The 19,620-nt window shown below is 36.6% G+C and overlaps 1 protein-coding gene across 1 annotated transcript in view; it reads right to left on the minus strand.

Moving 5' to 3' along the window:
* The window catches only part of YTHDC2 (YTH domain containing 2), a 160,166-nt gene that overhangs the window by 40,332 nt on the left and 100,214 nt on the right, over positions 1-19,620 (minus strand). The window contains exons 24-25 of the mRNA XM_007947571.2: positions 13,882-13,991; positions 12,177-12,469 (exon numbers count right to left, since the gene is read on the minus strand). Coding sequence (XP_007945762.1) covers positions 12,177-12,469; positions 13,882-13,991 — 403 coding nt within the window. The remainder of the gene's footprint in view (positions 1-12,176; positions 12,470-13,881; positions 13,992-19,620) is intronic.

Genomic DNA, 19,620 nt, shown 5'->3' on the forward strand with positions numbered 1-19,620 from the left:
CTTTTGCATAGTCAATAAAACATAAGTAAATATCCTTCTGGTATTCTTTGCTTTCAGCTAAGATCCATCTGACATCAGCAATGATATCCCTCATTCCATGTCCTCTTCTGAATCCAGCTTGCATTTCTGGAAGCTCTCTATCAATATACTCCTGCAACCATTTTTGAATTATCTTCAGTAAGATTTTACTTGCATGTAATATTAATGATACTGTTCAATTAATTTCCCCATTTTGTGGGATCACCTTTCTTCGGAATGAGTACAAATATGGATCTCTTCCAGTCAGTTGGCCATGTATCTGTCTTCCAAATCTCCTGGCATAGCCGAGTGAGTGCCTCCAGTGTAGCACCTGTTTGTTGAAACATCTCAATGGGTATTCTGCCAATTCCCAGAGCCTTGTTTTTGCTCATTCCTTCAGTGCAGCTCCAACTTCTTCCTTCAGTACCGTTGGTTATTGATCACATGCCACCTCCTGAAATGGATGAACACTGACCAATTCTTTTTGGTACAGTGACTCTGTGTACTCCTTCCATCTTCTTTTGATGTTTCCTGCATCACTCAATATTTTGTCCATAGAATTATTCAATATTACAACTCAAGGCTTAAATTTTTTCTTCGGTTCTTTCAGCTTGAGAAATGCTGAGTGAGTTCTTCCCTTTTGGTTTTCTAACTCCAGGTCTTTGCACATTTCATTATAGTAACTGGCTTTGTCCACTTAAGCTACTCTTTGAAATCTTCTGTTCAGCTCTTTTATCTTATCATTTCTTCCATGTGCTTTAGCTATTCTTCACTCAAGGGCAAGTTTCAGAGTCTCTTCTGACATCCATTTTGGTCTTTTCTTCCTTTCTTGCCTTTTTAATGACTTCTTTCTTTCTTCATGGATGATGTTCTTGATGTCATCCCACAGTTCCTCTGTTTTTTGGTCACTGGTGTTCAATGCATCAAATCTATTCTTTAAATGATCTCTAAATTCAAGAGGGTGTTATCTGGGTCATATTTTGGCTCTCACGGACTTCTTCTAATTGTCTTCAACTTCAATTTGAACGTGCATATGAGCAGTTGATAGTCTGTTCCACAATCAGCTACTGGCCTTGTTTCGGCCAAAGATATTGAACTTCTCCATCACCTCTTACCAAGATGTAGTCAATCTGATTCCTGTGTATTCCATCTGATGAAGTCCACATGTATAGCCACTGCTTTAAAAAAAAAAAACCTCACTGCCATCAAGTCCAATCTGACTCATAGCCACCCCTCTTTCAGTTTCCGAGGTAGTATTACTATGGAAGTAGATTGCCCAGTCTTCCTTCTGAGGAGTGACTGGTGGGTTTGAACTGCCAGCCTTCCGGTTAGCAGTCAAATGCTTTAGGCATTACGCCACCAGAGCTCCCATAGCCGTTGTTTATGCTGTTGAAAAAGGCATTTGCACAAGGCCATATTTTCCAACTACCAGTGACTCTTCCTCATTTGCAACTTTTGCATTCCAGTCACCAGTGATAATCAACACATCTTGATTGCATGTTTGGTAAATGTCAGACTGTAGAAGTCAGTAGATATCTTCAATTTCCTCATCTTTGCCTTTGGTGGTTGGTGCATAAGTTTGAATAGTAGTAGTATTAACTCGTCTTCCTTGTATTGTTGTTGTGTGCCATCAAGTCAGACCTGACTCATAGCGACCCCTCCTTGGGTTTCCAAGGCAGTATCACCACGGAAGTAGAGTGCCCAACCTTCCTTCCAAGGAGTGGCTGGTGGGTTTGAACCTCCAGCTTTCTGGTTAGCAATCAAATGCCTTAGGCACTTGTATGTGTATGGGTATTATCCTATCACTGACAGTGTTGTACTTCAGGACATATCTTGAAACAGTCTTTGTGACGATGGATGCCATATCATTCCTCTTCAAATTGTCATTCCCTGCATAGATTTCATGGTTGTCTGATTTAAAATGGCCAAAACCAGTCCATTTCAGCTCACTAATGCCTGGGATATCAATCTTTATGTATTCCATTTCATTTTTGACAACTTCCAATTTTCCTAGATTCATACTTCATACATCACATGTTCCAATCATTAATAGAAGCCTACATCTGTTTCTACTCATTTTGAGTCATATCATATTAACCAACAGAGGTCCCAAAAGCTCTACTCTATCCATATCATAATTCAGGTATCTCTACTCTGAGGAGTCAGCTCTTCTCAAGTCAAATTTTGAGTGTCTTCCAACCTGATGAGTTCATCTTCTGGCACTATATTGGACCATGTTTCAGGGCTATTCATAAAATTTTCCAGTAATATGTCAGACAGTGTTTCACTGCTATTCACAAGGTTTTCACTGGCGAATTGTCTGAGAAGTGGATGGCCTCTTCCTTCTTCTGAATCTGTCTTAGCCCAGCAGCTTTGCTGAAAACCTCTCTACCATGGGTAACCCTGATGGCATTTTGCAACACCAGTGGCACAGGCTCCAGCCTCACAGCAACACATAAGCCACCACAGGATGACAAACTGACAGACAAGTTCATCTCCTTTAGTTGTTACTAACCCCCCTGCCTACCAAAGCCCTAGGCTTAAAAAAAGATCTGCCCCCAAGCGAAACCAGCCCCCAAGCCCTGTGTCCACCTACATCTGGCCCTGTCCTTAAAACAGAGCTGCCCCCAAGTAAAAAGCAGCCTCCGAGCACCACACCTGCCTACCTCAGGCCCCGGCCTTAAAACAGAGCTGCCCCATACTTTCAAATATGTTAGCAAAATAATAAAGAAAACATTGGTAGATAATGCATGTAGTAAAAATTTGGTAATTGTTAAAGCTGGAATATGGAGTTCATTAGGGTTTATCATTTATTTTCTGTGTTTGACAATATTTATAATAAATAAATTTTAAAAATAGGTCTTCAATAATTCATAGAACTGTAAATTTCCATAGCCTTGTAACTATAATTATTCTACATTCAAGGTAAGTTAAAATAGTTTATCCCACAATTAACTTCTCTTTCAATAAAGATCTTAGATCCAGGATTCTCTCATGAATAAAATTTTAAATAGCTAAGCCTAAAAACATTAACAATACATAATGGATCCATATCTGAAACACTAACAAAAACTCAGTAAAAGTGTAAAATAATAACTTTTCCAATTTGTTTCCCAAATGAATTGAGTTCCAATAAATTACCAAGTTATAACCTCTAAAATTCTATCATTCTTACTCTGGTCTCTAATTATGTGAAAATAGATGACAGAACTTAATGAAGGCATCACCTTATTAAACTAAAAACAATGTTGCCTATAGAACTAAACATCTAAACATTTGGTTTTCAAATTCATGTTTTGACAAGGCTCTTAGCTTTATTTTCACTTTCATTTCTCTCATATTGAGCTTCCTGACAACAGTGGAAGGGAGAGAGAAAAGAAGCAAAGGAGAACAGGTTTCCCATAAACTTTTCCATCCAGGGAGAAAACTCCAAACCTTTTCCTCAAGAAGTAATCCTACAAATATTACTTCTCCATTCATAATAAATCTTCCTAACAGTCTTCATTCTATTACTTACCAAACTAACTGACTTTTTTTAAATTTCAAAATTTACTATAAGTCAATTGCAGAAGGATAAGCACTGGATGAGCCCATTACTGTAAAAAGACAAAGAAGGGTTTACGTGGGAAAGGGAACTCACTTTGCAGGTTACCAGGATGGGGAAGGAAGGAGAGGGATTAATTTTGGGCTATCTGGGGTCCACATGCTGACATGGGTAAGGGGAGGGGTGTATGGAAAGATTCTGTGACCACCATGATAACATTAGGAAAAGGGAGGACACTGAACTGTGCACACAGGAGAGAGATGACAGATGGTAATACTAACCAGTGTGCCCATAATACTGCATATTCATTAACACCAAACACCAGGCTACAGATAAACACATAAACACCTGAGAAGATCAGATAGGGGTCAGTGAACTGGAGTATACTCTAGACCACAGATAGATTCAGTGGAGGCTAATCTTGCACAGATACCAGTGATACAAAATACCTGCAATCCTTACAGAAACAACAGAAAACAGACATAGAGTAATCACTCACAGACACCCAGACACTGTGGAAGAGATATCCAATGGATCTACTATCTCAGGACCATAGTACTGGAGGACACCAGACTCAATTTGCGCAACAAAATACATAGAAGCCTTGTTCCTCATCCTACATTGGTGAGTAATGACTGGGTTCTTAAAAGCTTTCAAGCGGTCATCTAATGCAGCTGGTAGTCTCCTATCGCCGGAAGTGAAGAAGAGTGCAAAAAAGGACAGGAGCATTTGGAAGCAATCAGCCCAGGGACGCACTGGCCTTCAAGACCAGAAGGACTAGATGGTACCCAGCTACCAATGCTGATCACTCAGGCATTACTTTAAAATAGGAGGGAAAAAAAATGAAGCTTTATTTTTTTAAATGTTTGCATGCATGTGTGTTTGTGTGTGTTGTTGTTAGGAGCTGTTGAATCGGTCTGACTCACAGCGACTCTGTACAAAAGAATGAAACACAAACAGTCCTGTGCCATCCTCACAATCACTGCTTTGTTTGAGCCCACTGCTGCAGCCACTGCTGTCAATCTATCCAGCTGAGGGCCCTCCTCTTTTTCACTGACTCTCTTCTTTACCATACATGACATACTTCAGCAAGGACTGGTCCCTCCTGACAAGTCCAAAGTACGTAAGACAAAGTCTCATCATCCTTGCTTCTAAGGAGCATTCTGGTTGTACTTCTTCAAGACATATTTGTTCAATTTTCTGGCAGTCCAAACCCAAACCAAACCTACTGCCATCAAGTCAACTCAACCTGAGTGATCCCTACTGGGTTTCCAAGGTGGTAAATCTCTACAGAAATAGATTGCCTAATCTTCCTTCTGTGGAATGGCTGGTAGGTTTGATCTGCCAACCTTCCAGATTGCAGTAAAATGCCTTAGGCACTGTGCCCCTACCTAGATTATTCTCCACCAACACAATAATTCAAAGTCATCGATTCTTCTTTGGTCTTCCTTGTTCATTGTCCAATTTTCACATGCACATGAGGTAACTGAAAATATCACAGCTTAGGTTAGATGCATATTACTTCTCAAAGTGATATCTTTGTCTTTTAACACTTTAAAGAGATTCATTTTGCAGCAGATTTGCCCAATGCAATATGCCCTTTGACTTTTTTTTTTTTTTAATTTTTTTTATTGTGATTTGGGTGCAAATTCACTAAGTAGATTAGTTTTACCCACAAAAGTTTATGCACATTTGTTCTCACAGCCCAATTACAATCCCCAACCACAAAAAGCTCTCCTCCCATCTCTTCCGCGTGACTATCCCTTCCTGGCGTCCTTCTTTCTTATCTATGCTTTCCTATCTGTCCAGCTTTCTCTCTATGCAAATGCTGCCCTTTTGATGTCTCATGGTTAACTGATTCAGGGGGTGTATCTCCCTAAGGTTGGTGGGTGCATCTCCCTGGGGTAAGTGTTCTGCTTGTAGGTCTTTCTACTATTGGGCTGAGAGCTAATCCACAAAAGTGAGTCCAGTTCCTGCCCAAAGGATAAGCCAGGGCCATATTCTCAGGGGTTCCACCAGTCTCTATCCAACCAGTAATTCTGGTCATTTTTGTGGTTTTGAATTTTGTCCCACATTTTTCCTCCCACTCTATCCAGGATCTCCAATTCTGATCCGTTTCCAAGTGGTTGGCATTGGCAGCCGGGCACTATCTAGCTCTTCAGGTCTCAGGGTCATGAAGGCTGAGGTCCCTGTGGTCCACCATATTCTTGGACTTATTGTTTCCAAATGACTTTGAGTTTCTTTACTTTCTTTGCTCTAGATGTGGGGAGACCAATATTTGCATCTTAGATGGACGCTCAATAGTTTTTAAGACCACAGTCACTACTCACCAAAGTAGGATGCAGTACAAGAGTTTTACATACAATGTTGTGCCAAATGAGCATGATGTCCCACAAGACTATACTCCCAAGCCTGCAGGCCCAGTGACTCTCTCACTCAAGGTATTTGATTGTCTCTCAGAAGCTACTCCAACCTTGTTCCCTGTTATTTCTGTAACGTATATGGATATTTTTGTAGTACCAGTATATTTGTAAGACTACCTTCAGTCAAATCTAACCTTGATCTTGGGCATACTCTTATTCGCCTACCCACACTTGATCTTCTCATCTATCTATGCATTCACTCATAGCCTAGTATTAGCTGCCACTGGTAATGCAGTATTGTGCATGTAATAGTATTTGCCTCTGTTGTCTACATTTTCTGTGCACATTTGTGTCCTCCTTTTCCCTATTATCATTGTGCTGGTCCCACAGTTTTGTTATATTGTCTTTCCTTTCACCCAAATCAACAAGTGACTCTTCACCAGTCTGAAATTTTCCCTCCTCGTCCCTCCCACGCCCAGTAACCAACAAAGTAAATTTCCTTCCCTGTGTAAATCTTTCCTTGACTTTTTACACTAATGGACTCATACAATATTTGTCCTTCTGTGACAAACTTATTTCACTCAGCATAATGTCCTCCAAATTCATGCACATTATGAGGTGATTCATGGATTCTTCATTAGTCTTTAACGTTGCAGAGTATTTCATTGTGTGGATGTACCATAGTTTTATTATCCATTTGTGTTAGACTGAGTTCTTTAGAGAAACAAAACAAGTAAAGCTTATATATATATATATAGAGAGAGAGAGAGAGAGAGAGAGAGAGAGAGAGAGAGAAATTTATCTTAGGAAAATGGCTCACATGCTTATAGAAGCTGGCAAGTCCAAAGTTCCTGGATCAAACGTCAAGCTGGAGGCTTTTCCCAACTCTTGCAGCCACTGGGGCTGAGGAGCTCAAGGCTGGTAGGCAGCACTGGCTGTTGACGCCAACGAATGACTAATCCAAGATCTCCAGGCCGAATGGTGGATTGTTCACTCACGGGCAGTTTTAGGCAGCACAAAAGAATCCCGATCCACGGAAGAATGTCTCTCTTCCCGGAATGTCCACAGATATACTGGAAGCAGACCACACCCCTAGGGAAATGCCCTTTCAACAGACCGCCTGCTCAAAACATAATCATCTGATCCCATCATGGGAATAACCACATCACAATGGCTTAAACCACACAGAACTGTAGTCCAGCCAAGTTGACACACAGCTCCAACTAGCACACTATTCATCTGCTGATGGGCACTTAGGTTGTTTCCAACTCTTGGCTATAGTGAATTGTGCTGCAATGAGCTTGGGTGTGCAAATATCTATTCGTGTCCTGGATCTCACCTCTTTAGGATATATTCCTAGTAATGGAATTGCTGGATCAAATGGTATTTCTATTTTCAATTTTTTAAGGAAACACCATACTGTTTTTCACAATGGCTGTAGCATTTTTACAGTCCCACCAGCTGTGTATGAGAGTTCCAATGTCTCCACACCCTCACCAGCATTTATTTTCTGTCTTGTTGAACTTTGCTATTATTAACTGGGGTGAGATGATATCTCATTATTGTGTTGATATGCATCTTTCTAATGGCTAATAATTTTAAACATTTCCTCATGTGTTTGTTCTTGCCACTTATATATCTTCTCTAGTGAAGTGTCTGTTCATGTCCTTGGTCCATTTTTGAATTGGATTGTCTTTTTGATGTTTAGGTGTTGAAGTTTTCTATAAATTTTAAAGATAAGTCTTTCATCAGATGTGTCATAGCCAAGTATTTTTTTCCCAATCTGTAGGCTCTCTTTTTACCCTTTTGGAGAAGTCTTCTGATGCACTTAAGAATTTAATTTTTAAAAGGTCCCAGTCATCTACTTTCTCCTCCACTGCTTGTGCATTTGGGTTATGCTTGATAGACTACTTAAGCCATACATGAGGACCCATAGGTTTGCCCCCATTTTATCTTTGGTTTTGGGTTTTACATTTAAGTCTTTGATCCATCTTGCATTCATTTTTATGTATGGTGTGAGGTATGATGTTGTTTCCTTCTTCTTCAAGTGGAGGCTATCTCTTCCCCATTTAATGGGTTTTGGCCCTTTGTCAAAGATCAGCTGTCCATAGATGCATGGGTCTATTCTAAGTTCTCGATTCTGTTCCACTGGTCTATTTGTCTATCATTGTACCAATACCACACTGTTTTGACTACTGTGAGTGTATAGTAGGTTTTGAGATTAGGGACTGTGAGACCTCCTACTTTGTTTTTCTTCTTCAGCAGTGTTATGCTTATCCAAGGTCTCTTTCCTTTCCATATGAAGTTAGTGATTGGTTTTTCCATGTCCTTGAAGAATGCTGATGGAATCTGGATCAGGATTGCACTGAATGTATAAATTGCTTTGTGTTGTTTTGACATTTTCACAATATCCAGCCTTCATTATCTATGAACATGGCATGTTCTTCCATTTATGTAGGTCTCTTAACAATTTCTTAACAGTGTTTTGTAGTTTTCTTTGTATAGGTCTTTTGTGTCCCTGATAATATTTATTTCTAAGTATTTTATCTTTTTGGTAGCTATTGTCAATAGCACTGTTTTCCTTATTTCCTTTTCAGAGATCTCTTTGTTGATGTAGAAGAATCCAACTTGATTTTTGTATGTTGATCTTGTATCCTACCACACTTTGCTGAACCTTTCTATTAATTCCAGTGATTTTCTTGCTGAGTCTCTTGGGTTTTCTATATACTGGATTATATCATCTGCAAAGAGAGATGGCTTTACTTCTTCTTTGCCAATCTGCATGCCTTTTAATTCTCTTTCTTGCCTTATTGCCCTGGCTAGGACTTCCAATACAATGTTAAATAGAAGTGGAGATAGAGGGCATCCCTGCCTGGTTCCCATTAGCAAGGGGAGTGCTTTGAGTCCTTCTCCATTGACAATAATGCTGGCTATTGGTTTTGCCTATTTGCCCTTTATTATAATTGAGGATTTTCCTTTCTATTCCCATTTTGCTAAGAGTTTTGAACATGAATGGTGTTATATTTTATCAAATGCCTTTTTTCTGCATCAACTAATATGATCATACAGTTCCTTTATTTATGTGATGGATTACATTAATTGTTTTCCTGACATTGAACCATCCTTGCATACCTGGTATGAATCCCACTCGGTCATGGTGTATTGTTTTTCTGATATATTGATGGATTCTATTGGCTTGGATTTTGTTGAAGATTTCTGAGTCTATATTCATGAGGGATATTGGTCTATAATTTTCCTTTTTAGTGGTGTCTTCACCTGGTTTTGGTATCAGGGTTATGCTTGATTCATAGAATGAATTTGGGAGTACTCCATCATTCTCTATGTGCTGAAATAGTTTGAGTAGCATAGGTGTCAGCTCTTCACTGAATGTTTGATAGAATTCTCCAGTGAAGCCATCTGGGCCATGTCCTTTGACTTCCTGACTGCTGCTTCCATGAACATTGACTGTGGTTCCAAGAAAAAATGAAAACTTCAATTATTTCTCTGTTCATCATGATGTTGCTTATGGGTTCAATTTTAAGGATTTTTGTTTTATGTTGAGGTGTAATCCATACTGTAGGTTGTAGTTTTTATCTTCATAAGTAAGTGTGTCAGGTTTTCCTTGCTTTCAGCAAGCAAAGCTGTGTCATCTGCCTACTGCAGCTTGTTAATGAGTCTTCCTCCAATCCAATCAGTTATACACACATATGTATAATCTCATTGTGGATCTAATAGGTTCTTTTATAGGCTGGTCTAGCAATAACACTATTGCATAACAGCTTTTATGCAAATGTATTCCCACATTATAAACAACTAGCATTTGAGCAAACTTTTGGAAGATCTTTTTAAAAAGTGGGAAGTTTCCAAATGCAGAATGTGATTTTCCTTCTTCCTTCATTCAGCAGGATCTATGCCAGAAGGAAAGGTTTAGGCACACAAACTGTGAGAAGGTTTTCTTTACAACTGGCTGGATTATTCCTAAAATGTACTATTTGAGGAATTTAGACACCATTATATATTATTCCTCCTTGACTGAAGTCTTAACTGATATGTAATCTGGGCTTTAAGCTTTATTCAAGAGAAGGTACTGATGATGATTCATGAAAAATAATAATAACCAACACACAGAATCTTTTATGGCTTCAGTTTTTTTAACTACAAAATCATATTCTTCACTACAGCATCCTTCTACCAATATTGACAAAACTACCACCAAAAGAACATTGTCTTTGTTGTCAATTCTACCAAAAACCAATGAAACCCACTGCCATTAAGTCAATTCTGACTCCTAGAAACCCTATAGAACAGACTGTTCCATAGGGTTTTGTTTTTTTTTTTTTTTTCCTCCTCTTCCATAGGATTTTCAAAGCTGTAAATCTCTACAGATACAGACCAGGTCTCCTCAAATGCTAAGGATTAGAAAGAATACCAGGATTTAGCCAAACTGTGACAGAAATTTTTGTCACACGACAGTATGCTTGCCCACTGACTGTTAAGTTCAAATCACCAACATTTTGATTAGCAACCCAGGATTTTAACCACAGTGCCACCAGAGCTCCTTTACCAATTCTAATAGGATGAAAAATAACACTGTGTTTTTTTAAAAAACTAATTAAAAAGAAGGAGCTCTGGTAGCATAGTGGCTAAGACACTTGCCTGCTAACCAGATGGCTGGTGGTTCAAACCCACCAGCCACTCCTCGGAAGGAAGGTTGGGTGATCCTACTTCCGTAGTGATACTGCCTTGGAAACCCAAGGAGGGGTCGCTATGAGTCGGGGCCGACTCGATGGCACATAACAACAACAACAACAACAACAATAAAAAAGAAACTTAAATTTCATTCTAACAAATTTCTTTAGAAGCAGAAATATTTATGAATTATGGCCAATGATCTATTATAACCATTATTATATTACTAATGCACATTTTTACCATAAAAAATTAGTATAAGACATCTCTTATTATTGGCAATCAAGCCATAAACAAAAATATTACATCTAATTGTTAAGTACTGTTGTTGTTAGATACAACTGAGTTGATTCTAACTTATAGCGACCTTATATGACAGAGCAGAACTGCCCCATAGGGTTTCCCAGGCTATAATCTTTACAGGAAGGAGTTTTGGTGGTGTAGTCCCTAAGGCATTTGACTGCTAACCAGAAGGTTGGTGGTTTGGACCCATCAGCCACTCTATAGAAGGAAGATTGGGCAATCTACTTCTGTAAAGATTTTTCACCTTGGAAACCCAAAGAGTGAGTGACCAAAGAGGGTTGCTATGAGCTAGAATCAACTCAATGACAGTGAGTTTGGTTCCTTTTGTGGTTTTGTTTTTCAATCTTTACAGGAGCAGATGCTAGGCCTCTTCTCCCACAGAGCCGCCAGTGAGTTGAAACCACTGAAATATTGGTTAGTAGTTGAGGACTTAACCATTGTGTCACCAGGCCACCTTAATCGCTAAGTACTAAAAAGAAAACAGGAATTCAGCTAAACTGTGACAGAAATTTTGTCACTTGACAATAAATTTGCCTATTTACTGTATGTCTCTTCTGAAAAACCCTAAACTCTGTAAGAGAAGAGACCTTGTCTGTTCTGCAAATGGCTCTTCTGTACACAGATGTGTATTTTGTACATAACTGCATCTCACACCTACAACAGCAGGCATCCAATCTATCACTGAAAAAATGAATCAATCAAGCACTTTTCTGTAGGGCTGATATCTAACACTACTTATATCTAGGTAAAGTTTGTGGGGAAGGTGTTCTTTTATATGACCGTAGCTTTTGCTGCAGGATATCTAAGAAAGATGTTATTTATAAACTAAAATATAGAGTAAAAAAGTTCTCCTATCTTTTAAACAGGTCCTAAATTTGTAAATTCTGGAAATTAAACATTTTGAGTTTTTCCTAACAAAAAATTTTCTTATTAAATAACTCACAGATACCAGTAGCCTGAAATCTTTCATATTATCTTATTACTTATGTTGTTGTTGTTGTTGTTATGTACCATCAAGTTGGACCTGACTCATAGCAGGTACCCCCCTTGGGTTTCTGGGGCAGTATCACTATGGAAGTAGATTGCCCCATCTTCCTTTCAAGGAGTGGCTGGTGGGTTTGAACCGATTACAGCCTTTCATGTATCTTAGATTATAAAAATGTAAATTTAAAATATTCTAAAAGCATATGGTCTTATAATAAATGATTCACTTTCCTAAAGACACTAGCTCCCATTTTGTTAAAAAGTTTTAAATTTACCTTTCCGCAGTAGCAGACTCATCAGAAAATTCAGGATCTGCTGAACTTTTCCTACTGTTATTTGACCTCCAAGATGATGCCAAAGGAAGTTCTTCTGAAGACATAGGTCTTGGCCTTTGGCCAATCCCAGATGGTTGTTGTAAACCTGCAGACTGTTCTTCAGTGCTTAAAACAGCAATAATTGCTCTTATCGTAGCTTCATCAACTTGAGACCAAGGTTTAGATGGAGCCCTCATTCGGCGCAAAAATAAGCTATGCCACTTCTGTCTGAGTTGCAATAATAAACTGGCTACCTATAATAAAGAATTTCCTCAGTTCAAATAAATACAAACAAAAGGTATTATCACACATGGAAAACATCTATTTGTTCATAAGTTAAGGTCTGCAACTGTTTCCAAAGAACACGTTTTACATTTTATATAACTTACTACTAATTTCATTGTTTTTGCTGAATAATGAAATAAAATTATTCACCACATGCTAGCCATTAGAGACACAAAATTAAATCAAACAGTTCAATCACAAAGGAGTGATTAACACTAGAAAAGTATCAGCAAGGTAAATAAAGGAAACTATATTTAGTTCTATTCACACTGTATTTGAGTGCCTGTAAAACACTCATATTGTGGTATCCAAAATTCAGCTGGATTCAAATAAATCCAGAGCTCAGGAGAAGGGCCTATGCTGTAGATACATACTTAACAGTCATCAGTGCCTAAATGGTAACTAAATGTACACACAGAGGTACAAGGTCCCCAAAAGCTATGGAAAGAGAATGAGAAGAGCAAAGCACACAGTACTGAAGAACATGTGACATTTAAGGCCCAAAAATGCATATGGAAGAACTAGTGAAAGACCCTAAGAAGGAATAGCCAGAAAGAAAGAAGAGGAATCAGGAAAGATTAATGTCACATTAATTAGTGGCAAAGTCGGGGCAATGGAGAAAAGGAAAAACAGGGAAAAGCAAAATTTCAAGGACAATACTGTCAATACTAGAGAGAGGTCAGATTTATCAAGGACAGCCAATTGGTTTTGACAACATGGAAGACACTACTGATCATAGCAAGTACAGTTTCAGTGAACTGTTAGTATGGATAAAAGTGAGACTGCAGTAGGCTTAAGTGATGAATGAGTGAATGGTGGAAAAAAAAAAAAGGTAAACCTTGCAAGTATTGACCATTGACAGCCTGGCTGTCAAAAATTGAAAAGAAAATAAAGAAAGAAATAGATATAGAATAATCTTTAAAAGTAGAGATGGAATTAAGGGAAAGCTTTTCAAGGAAACTTTTAACTTGTAAAGAAACATACATACATCTGAACTTACAGGTATATGAAAAGAAAAAACAGAATGAAGTCATATCTTTCTCTTAGAACAGAGTTATATACAAGTTAAGGAAGTTCTCATGTTTAAAAAAAAGGAGGGAGGGAGGAGTTCTTCTGTAGACAATAGTCAATATTTCCTTATAAACACAAAAATACTCAAATATTACAATGCTTAAATTCTAAGTTACACTTAGGTTTTTCAAATCTTCTATTGACTAAACTTCATTGGTAAAGAATGCATGAGGACTCTATGAAAACTGAAAAACAAGCTTTATTCTTTAATACTAAGGGCTCAATATTAAAGACAAAATTTATCATGATATATCTCAATTCATATTAAATGAATGAAATAAATTTGTTATACTACTGAAAAGCAACTTACCTCTGGATCCAGTTTGAAATTGAGCCACTCATCAAGTTTCAAAGTTGCTAAATTAGCAGTTGTTCTATCCTCCATTTCACTATCACTACTGTCATTAGGAATACCATCTGCTGTTAAAACATGTATTGAAAGAAAAAAAAACCTCTCATTTTTACCATCTTATATCACAACAAAAAAGTAAGCAAAATAGGTATTTGTTAACCCAAATCCTCCTGATTACTAACAACTTACATGGGGAGTTTTTGAAGCCCAAAAGATCACAAATTAACTCTCAATACTTAACAGAATAAATTTTTAAACACACATTTTAAAAACTATAATCTGTAAATCACAATATAAGAAAACAAAAAAAGACCAAGAACTTAAAAATTAAAACACAATCTTTAAATAACAACTGAATAAATAAGAAAAATTAGGAGCATAATTAAATATACAAGACACTATATATGAAGAATGTGGCCAAAGTAATAGTCACTTAAATTCATAGTTTTCTGTTTAAAATTAAAACTACATATCAAAATAAATCTTAGAAAAATAGCAAAGAATCCAAAGTAAAAAATAATAACTTAGAAAAGACAAAATGCTAATAATAGTAATTAAAAGTATAACTCAGTTCTTTGAAAAGATTAATAAATAGAAAAACCCCAGGTAAATTTAATAAAGAGAGCTTTATCCACCTATTGCCATTAAGTCGATTCCAACTTATAGTAACTCTATGTAGGACAGAGTAGAACTGCCTCATACATAAGGTTTCTAAGGCTGTAAATATTCACAGAAGCAGACTGCCTCATCTTTCTCCCATGGAACAACTATTGGCTTTGAACCACCAACCTTTTGATTAGCAGCCCAATGCTTTAACTACAGTGCCCTTAGAGCTTCTTAATAAAGGGAGAAGAAAGCATAGATCTACCTATGCAATCAGAAGTGTGAATAAGAATATAAAAATTAAAGAAATGTGTTTAAGTTAAATAAATGCAGTACATATAACAACAGAATATGAAATCTGAAACCTTAAAGAATTTATAAAAAGCATTAAAACTGAAAAAAAAAAAGAAAATTCAAAGAGGATACTCTTTAAGAAAGACATTGAGGATGTTCTTATAAAATATTAACAACACAAAAATCCAGACTACTAAGTCTTTCAAACTTTCATGGAATCAAATAATCACAAATTCCTTCAATGAGACAAATCAGAACCTAAACCTAAAACTTAATAAAAGATACCTGGGTACTCAAATGTACACACAGGCACATGCATGCACAGACACATCCTATATATCAGACTCACTAATAAACATAAATACAAGTTTTAAATATAATTCTAGCAAAATATTCAACAATGCAATAAATCCTACTTAGTCTAAGTAAGAAAAGGATAACTCCTTAAGAAAATCAATATACCATCTCACTAGGCTAAATAAATTCTGATTTAAAAAGATAATAAATGCAACACTTAATTTTTGAAAATATAAAAACAGAATTCTTCCTTAATTTAATAAAAAGTACTTTTATTAAAATAAAAATTACTGTTGTACTCAATGATAAACTTTAGAATTTAAAGATTTCAAATTCAACAAGGTAAAATGAGCCATCAGTATAGTTACAAAGGTCTTGAAAAAGAAATAAAAGGAATAAATTTTGGTAACAAATAAAATACTACCACCTGAAGATAATATAAATTAATAAATAGAAAATTCAAGATATTAATAAGAATTTAATTACATAACATGATAAATGAAATATACTGATGTCTTTAATAGTGTTTCTATTAAGCAAAATCAACAGGATCAATGACACAAAGGGAACCTATTCACTATAATAATTCAAGAACAACAGCAAATATTAAGAATCATTTTAAGAAATATTCCGGAGTTTTATAAAAGTAACCAAAGAAACTATATTGCTAAATCTAATACAAAACCAAACCCACTGCCATTAAGTTGATTCTGACTCACAGCAACCTCCATTGGGTATCCAAGGCTGTTAATCTTTACAGAAATAGATTGCCTCATCTTCCTTCCACAGAGTAGCTGGTGGGTTTGAACAGCCAACCTTGGGGTTAGCAACCAAATGCCTTACCCACTACACCACCAGAGTTCCTTTACAAGTATTTTATTTGTTACAAATTTAACACAAGGTATCGCTAAATAGGGAGCTCTGATAGCATAGTGCCTAAGGCACTCAACTGCTAACCAAAAGGCTGGCTGTTCAAACCCACCAGCCACTCCTCGGAAGGAAGATGGGGCAATCTACTTCCATAATGATGCTGCCTCGGAAACCCAAGGAGGGGTTGCTATGAGTCGGGTCCAACTCGACAGCACATAACAACAACAACAATCGCTAAATAGAAGAATATACTAAATTTCCTAGAAGCAAACACTAAGTTAAAATCACAAAAGATTTGTTGGTTAAGAAAGGGTTACAACAGGGTGACTACTAAATATTCATTTCTTTAAAAAAGATAAATGATCAAACAATAGCTTAAAAACAGAAAAGCAGCAAGAGAGTTACAGGTAGATTCTTTACTATAATATGAAAATTTATTAATGAACAGTAATACTAAAGATGGCATAGAAGGAATCGAGCATATAGCAAATTTAAAAAAGATGCTAAATTTAATATGCAATCTTGCAAGTTTTTTAAAAGAGGATGCATAAGAGTTGTTTAATAAATGGTATAGCTGAAAAAAGCACTGTAGAAAATAAGTTGTATTTATATTTCAAACAGAATCAACTCAACATGGTTGAGAAAAATATTTTTAAAAGCAAATTACAGAAAAAAAAAAAAGAAAAGAAAAACAGAAACCAAATGATCAATGGCAGAAAAGCTTTTTGAGCTTTGAAGTAAATAATTCAGGAGAAGATTAATCAATTTGAATATACAGTAATAAAAATACAAACTCAAAATATGTAAAACTAAAAAGGATAATAAATTGTATTAAATGCAAAAAAGAGTTAATACCTTTAAAATTATGAAGCTTTTATTCAAACTTTTAAAACATCAGTACCCAAATAAGTAAATGGGAAAAGGATAAAATAAACAATTCAACTAAAGGAAAATATAATATATGCAGGGAAGATTATTTCTTTTTGACCAGGATAAAATTTTTTAAAATGCAAATTAATCTTGAAATATTTTATTTTTATTAAAATAGTAGATTCTTTTTTAAGCCTACCATACAATGATGACATTGTTGCAATGAAATTTACTCCTGATGGCCCCAATATGGCTGTGTATGGAGGAAAAACCAGGAATAATATTCATATACTTTTATCATATAATTTACACTTCAAAGAACTGTATCTCAAGGAAAAAATTTAATGAAAGCAAAAGAACACTCAGATGAAGATGTGAATATATCAATGCCCCCACCTTTATCAATAACTCCCAGAATTCCCTCCCATGCCGTTTCTCTTTCCTCCAAATAAACATAACTTATCCCACCCACCACCACCAATAAGCTTCTGGTCTCACTGCTCCACTAAAACTGCTCGTCAAAGTCATCAATGACCTTTATATTGCCAAATGTACAATTTTCAGTTCATTATCTTTTTTAATCTCTCAAAGTAACATTCAATAGAGCTGAACATACCTTTCTTTAATACACATATTTATCATTTATCTCCAACCTCCAGCCACTCTCTCTCTCTCTACTCAAAATCTATTAGAACTCCATAGAATTTAATCAAGACTTTTTACACATTCTCTTTAGGATATCCATTCATATGTCTTTAAATATAATCTACAAACTGATGGCTTCCAAATTTGTCTTCTCAGAGCTCTAGATGTGTGTATCCACCACTGCCTCCTGGAAAAAAATCTCACTTAGTCTATCTTAGCCATCTCAAACTTAACATGTCCAAAACAGTAGTCTTGATTTCCCCTCTACCCAACTTGTTCCTCTCAAAGTCTTCTGACCTTCAATTAAAAGGTACCAATTATTCAGCACACGATTAACGTCAAAAAACTGAGTCATATTTGACAATCTTTCTCTTTCCCTCCCCACCCACATTCAATGCAGCAGTTACTATTACCTCCAAAATAATTCTGAATCTACTTCTCTACATATCAACTGAACTAACCTATTCTGAACCACCTTTATCTGTCAAAGGACCACTATAATAGCTTTCTACCTAGCCTCCTCTTCTATTCTTTCCCTGTCAACAATTGATTTCAGCAGCCGAAATGATCTTCTGAACTTCAATCACATGGTATCACTTCCTTCTTAAAACCCTTCAACAGCTTCCCTTGCACTTACCATGGCCAACAAGATTCACGCCCTCCTTTTCAACCTTATCACACTCAACTCTCCCTTGATCTTGGAGCTGCAATCACATAGATTTTCTGCCCTAAATGATTTCCTAGTACAGAATCTTGACACTTGCTGTCTTCCTCTACCTAGAGAATATTTCCACTTCTTCATATGGATGGCTTCTTCTCATACTTTACGTCTCAGCTTAAAGCTCATGTCAGCAGAGTCTATGTTCCCTTTCTAAAGTAGGTCACCCCTAAGGCAGCCATCTTTTTATTTCCTTTATAACACCATGCACAGATTATTTAGTAGTTTACTCTCTATGCCTCCTATTGTGTAAATTCCACAAGGACAGAAACATCTTGTCTATCTTGTACTCTGTTACATCCCCAATGCCTAGCACAGTACCTGATGTATAGGAATTGCCCAATAAATATCTGTTAAATTACCAAATAGCAAAATATTGTCAACAATCAAGGTATCTAATGGTAAATGTACAGTCTAAATGCATGACGTCCCTTCAATATGGCAGAATATTTTGCAGCTATTAATATGATTACTTTTAAATGTTTCTGATATTTTATAATATGAAAGCACCAGAATATAAAGTAACAGTCTGCGTGAATTATGATACATAAACATCTAAAAAAAAGTATGTATTTCTTAAAGTGTTTGCATAGGGGTAACGTGATTATGTTCTTGTTAGATGCCATCAATTCAGCTCCAACACATAATGGCCCCATGTACAACAGAATGAAAACACTGCCAGGTCCTGTGCCAGCCTCACAATGCTTGTTTTGTGCTATGCTTGAGCCTACTGTTGCAGCCACTGTATCAATCCATCTTATTGAGGGCATTCCCCTTTTTTGCTGACCCTCTGCTTTACCAAACATGACATCCCTCTCCAGGGACTGGTTCCTTCTGACAATATGACCAAAGCACATGAGACGATGCCAAGTCATTCTCACTACTCAGGAGCATTCTGGCTGCACTCTTCCAGGACAGATTTCTTTGTTCTTCTGCCATCCATGGTACTTTCAGTATTCTTCACTAACACCACAATTCAAAGTCATCAACTCTTCTTTGGCCTTCACTATCCACTGTCAGCTTTCGCAAGCATATGAGGCAACTGAAAATACCATGACTTGGGTTAGGTGTACCTTAGTCTTCAAAGTGACATCTTTGCTCCTTAACACTTTATGAATCATGTTATAATTTCCTTTGTTGCTGTTGTTTTAATATTTGCTAAATATTTGTGTTTGTCCTTTTTTATTGCAATGTGACAGCTTATCATTTTTTCTTTGAGGTTATCCTGTGATTTATAATTTTCTCCCCGAGTTTAGAATAGTCAATTCTATCTTGAAACTCTCTTGACTTCCTCACCATTTAGAAGTTCTGTAACTACACTATCTTTTCCTCTTTTTGGTTTGTAGTTGTCTCATTTGTCAATCGATGTCTCTGGTTCCCTGTTTACAACCTTGTAAGCT

The sequence above is a fragment of the Orycteropus afer genome, unplaced genomic scaffold (assembly GCF_000298275.1).
Source record: "Orycteropus afer afer isolate SDZICR_OR568_19922 unplaced genomic scaffold, OryAfe1.0 scaffold00191, whole genome shotgun sequence".
Lineage (NCBI taxonomy): Eukaryota > Metazoa > Chordata > Mammalia > Tubulidentata > Orycteropodidae > Orycteropus > Orycteropus afer.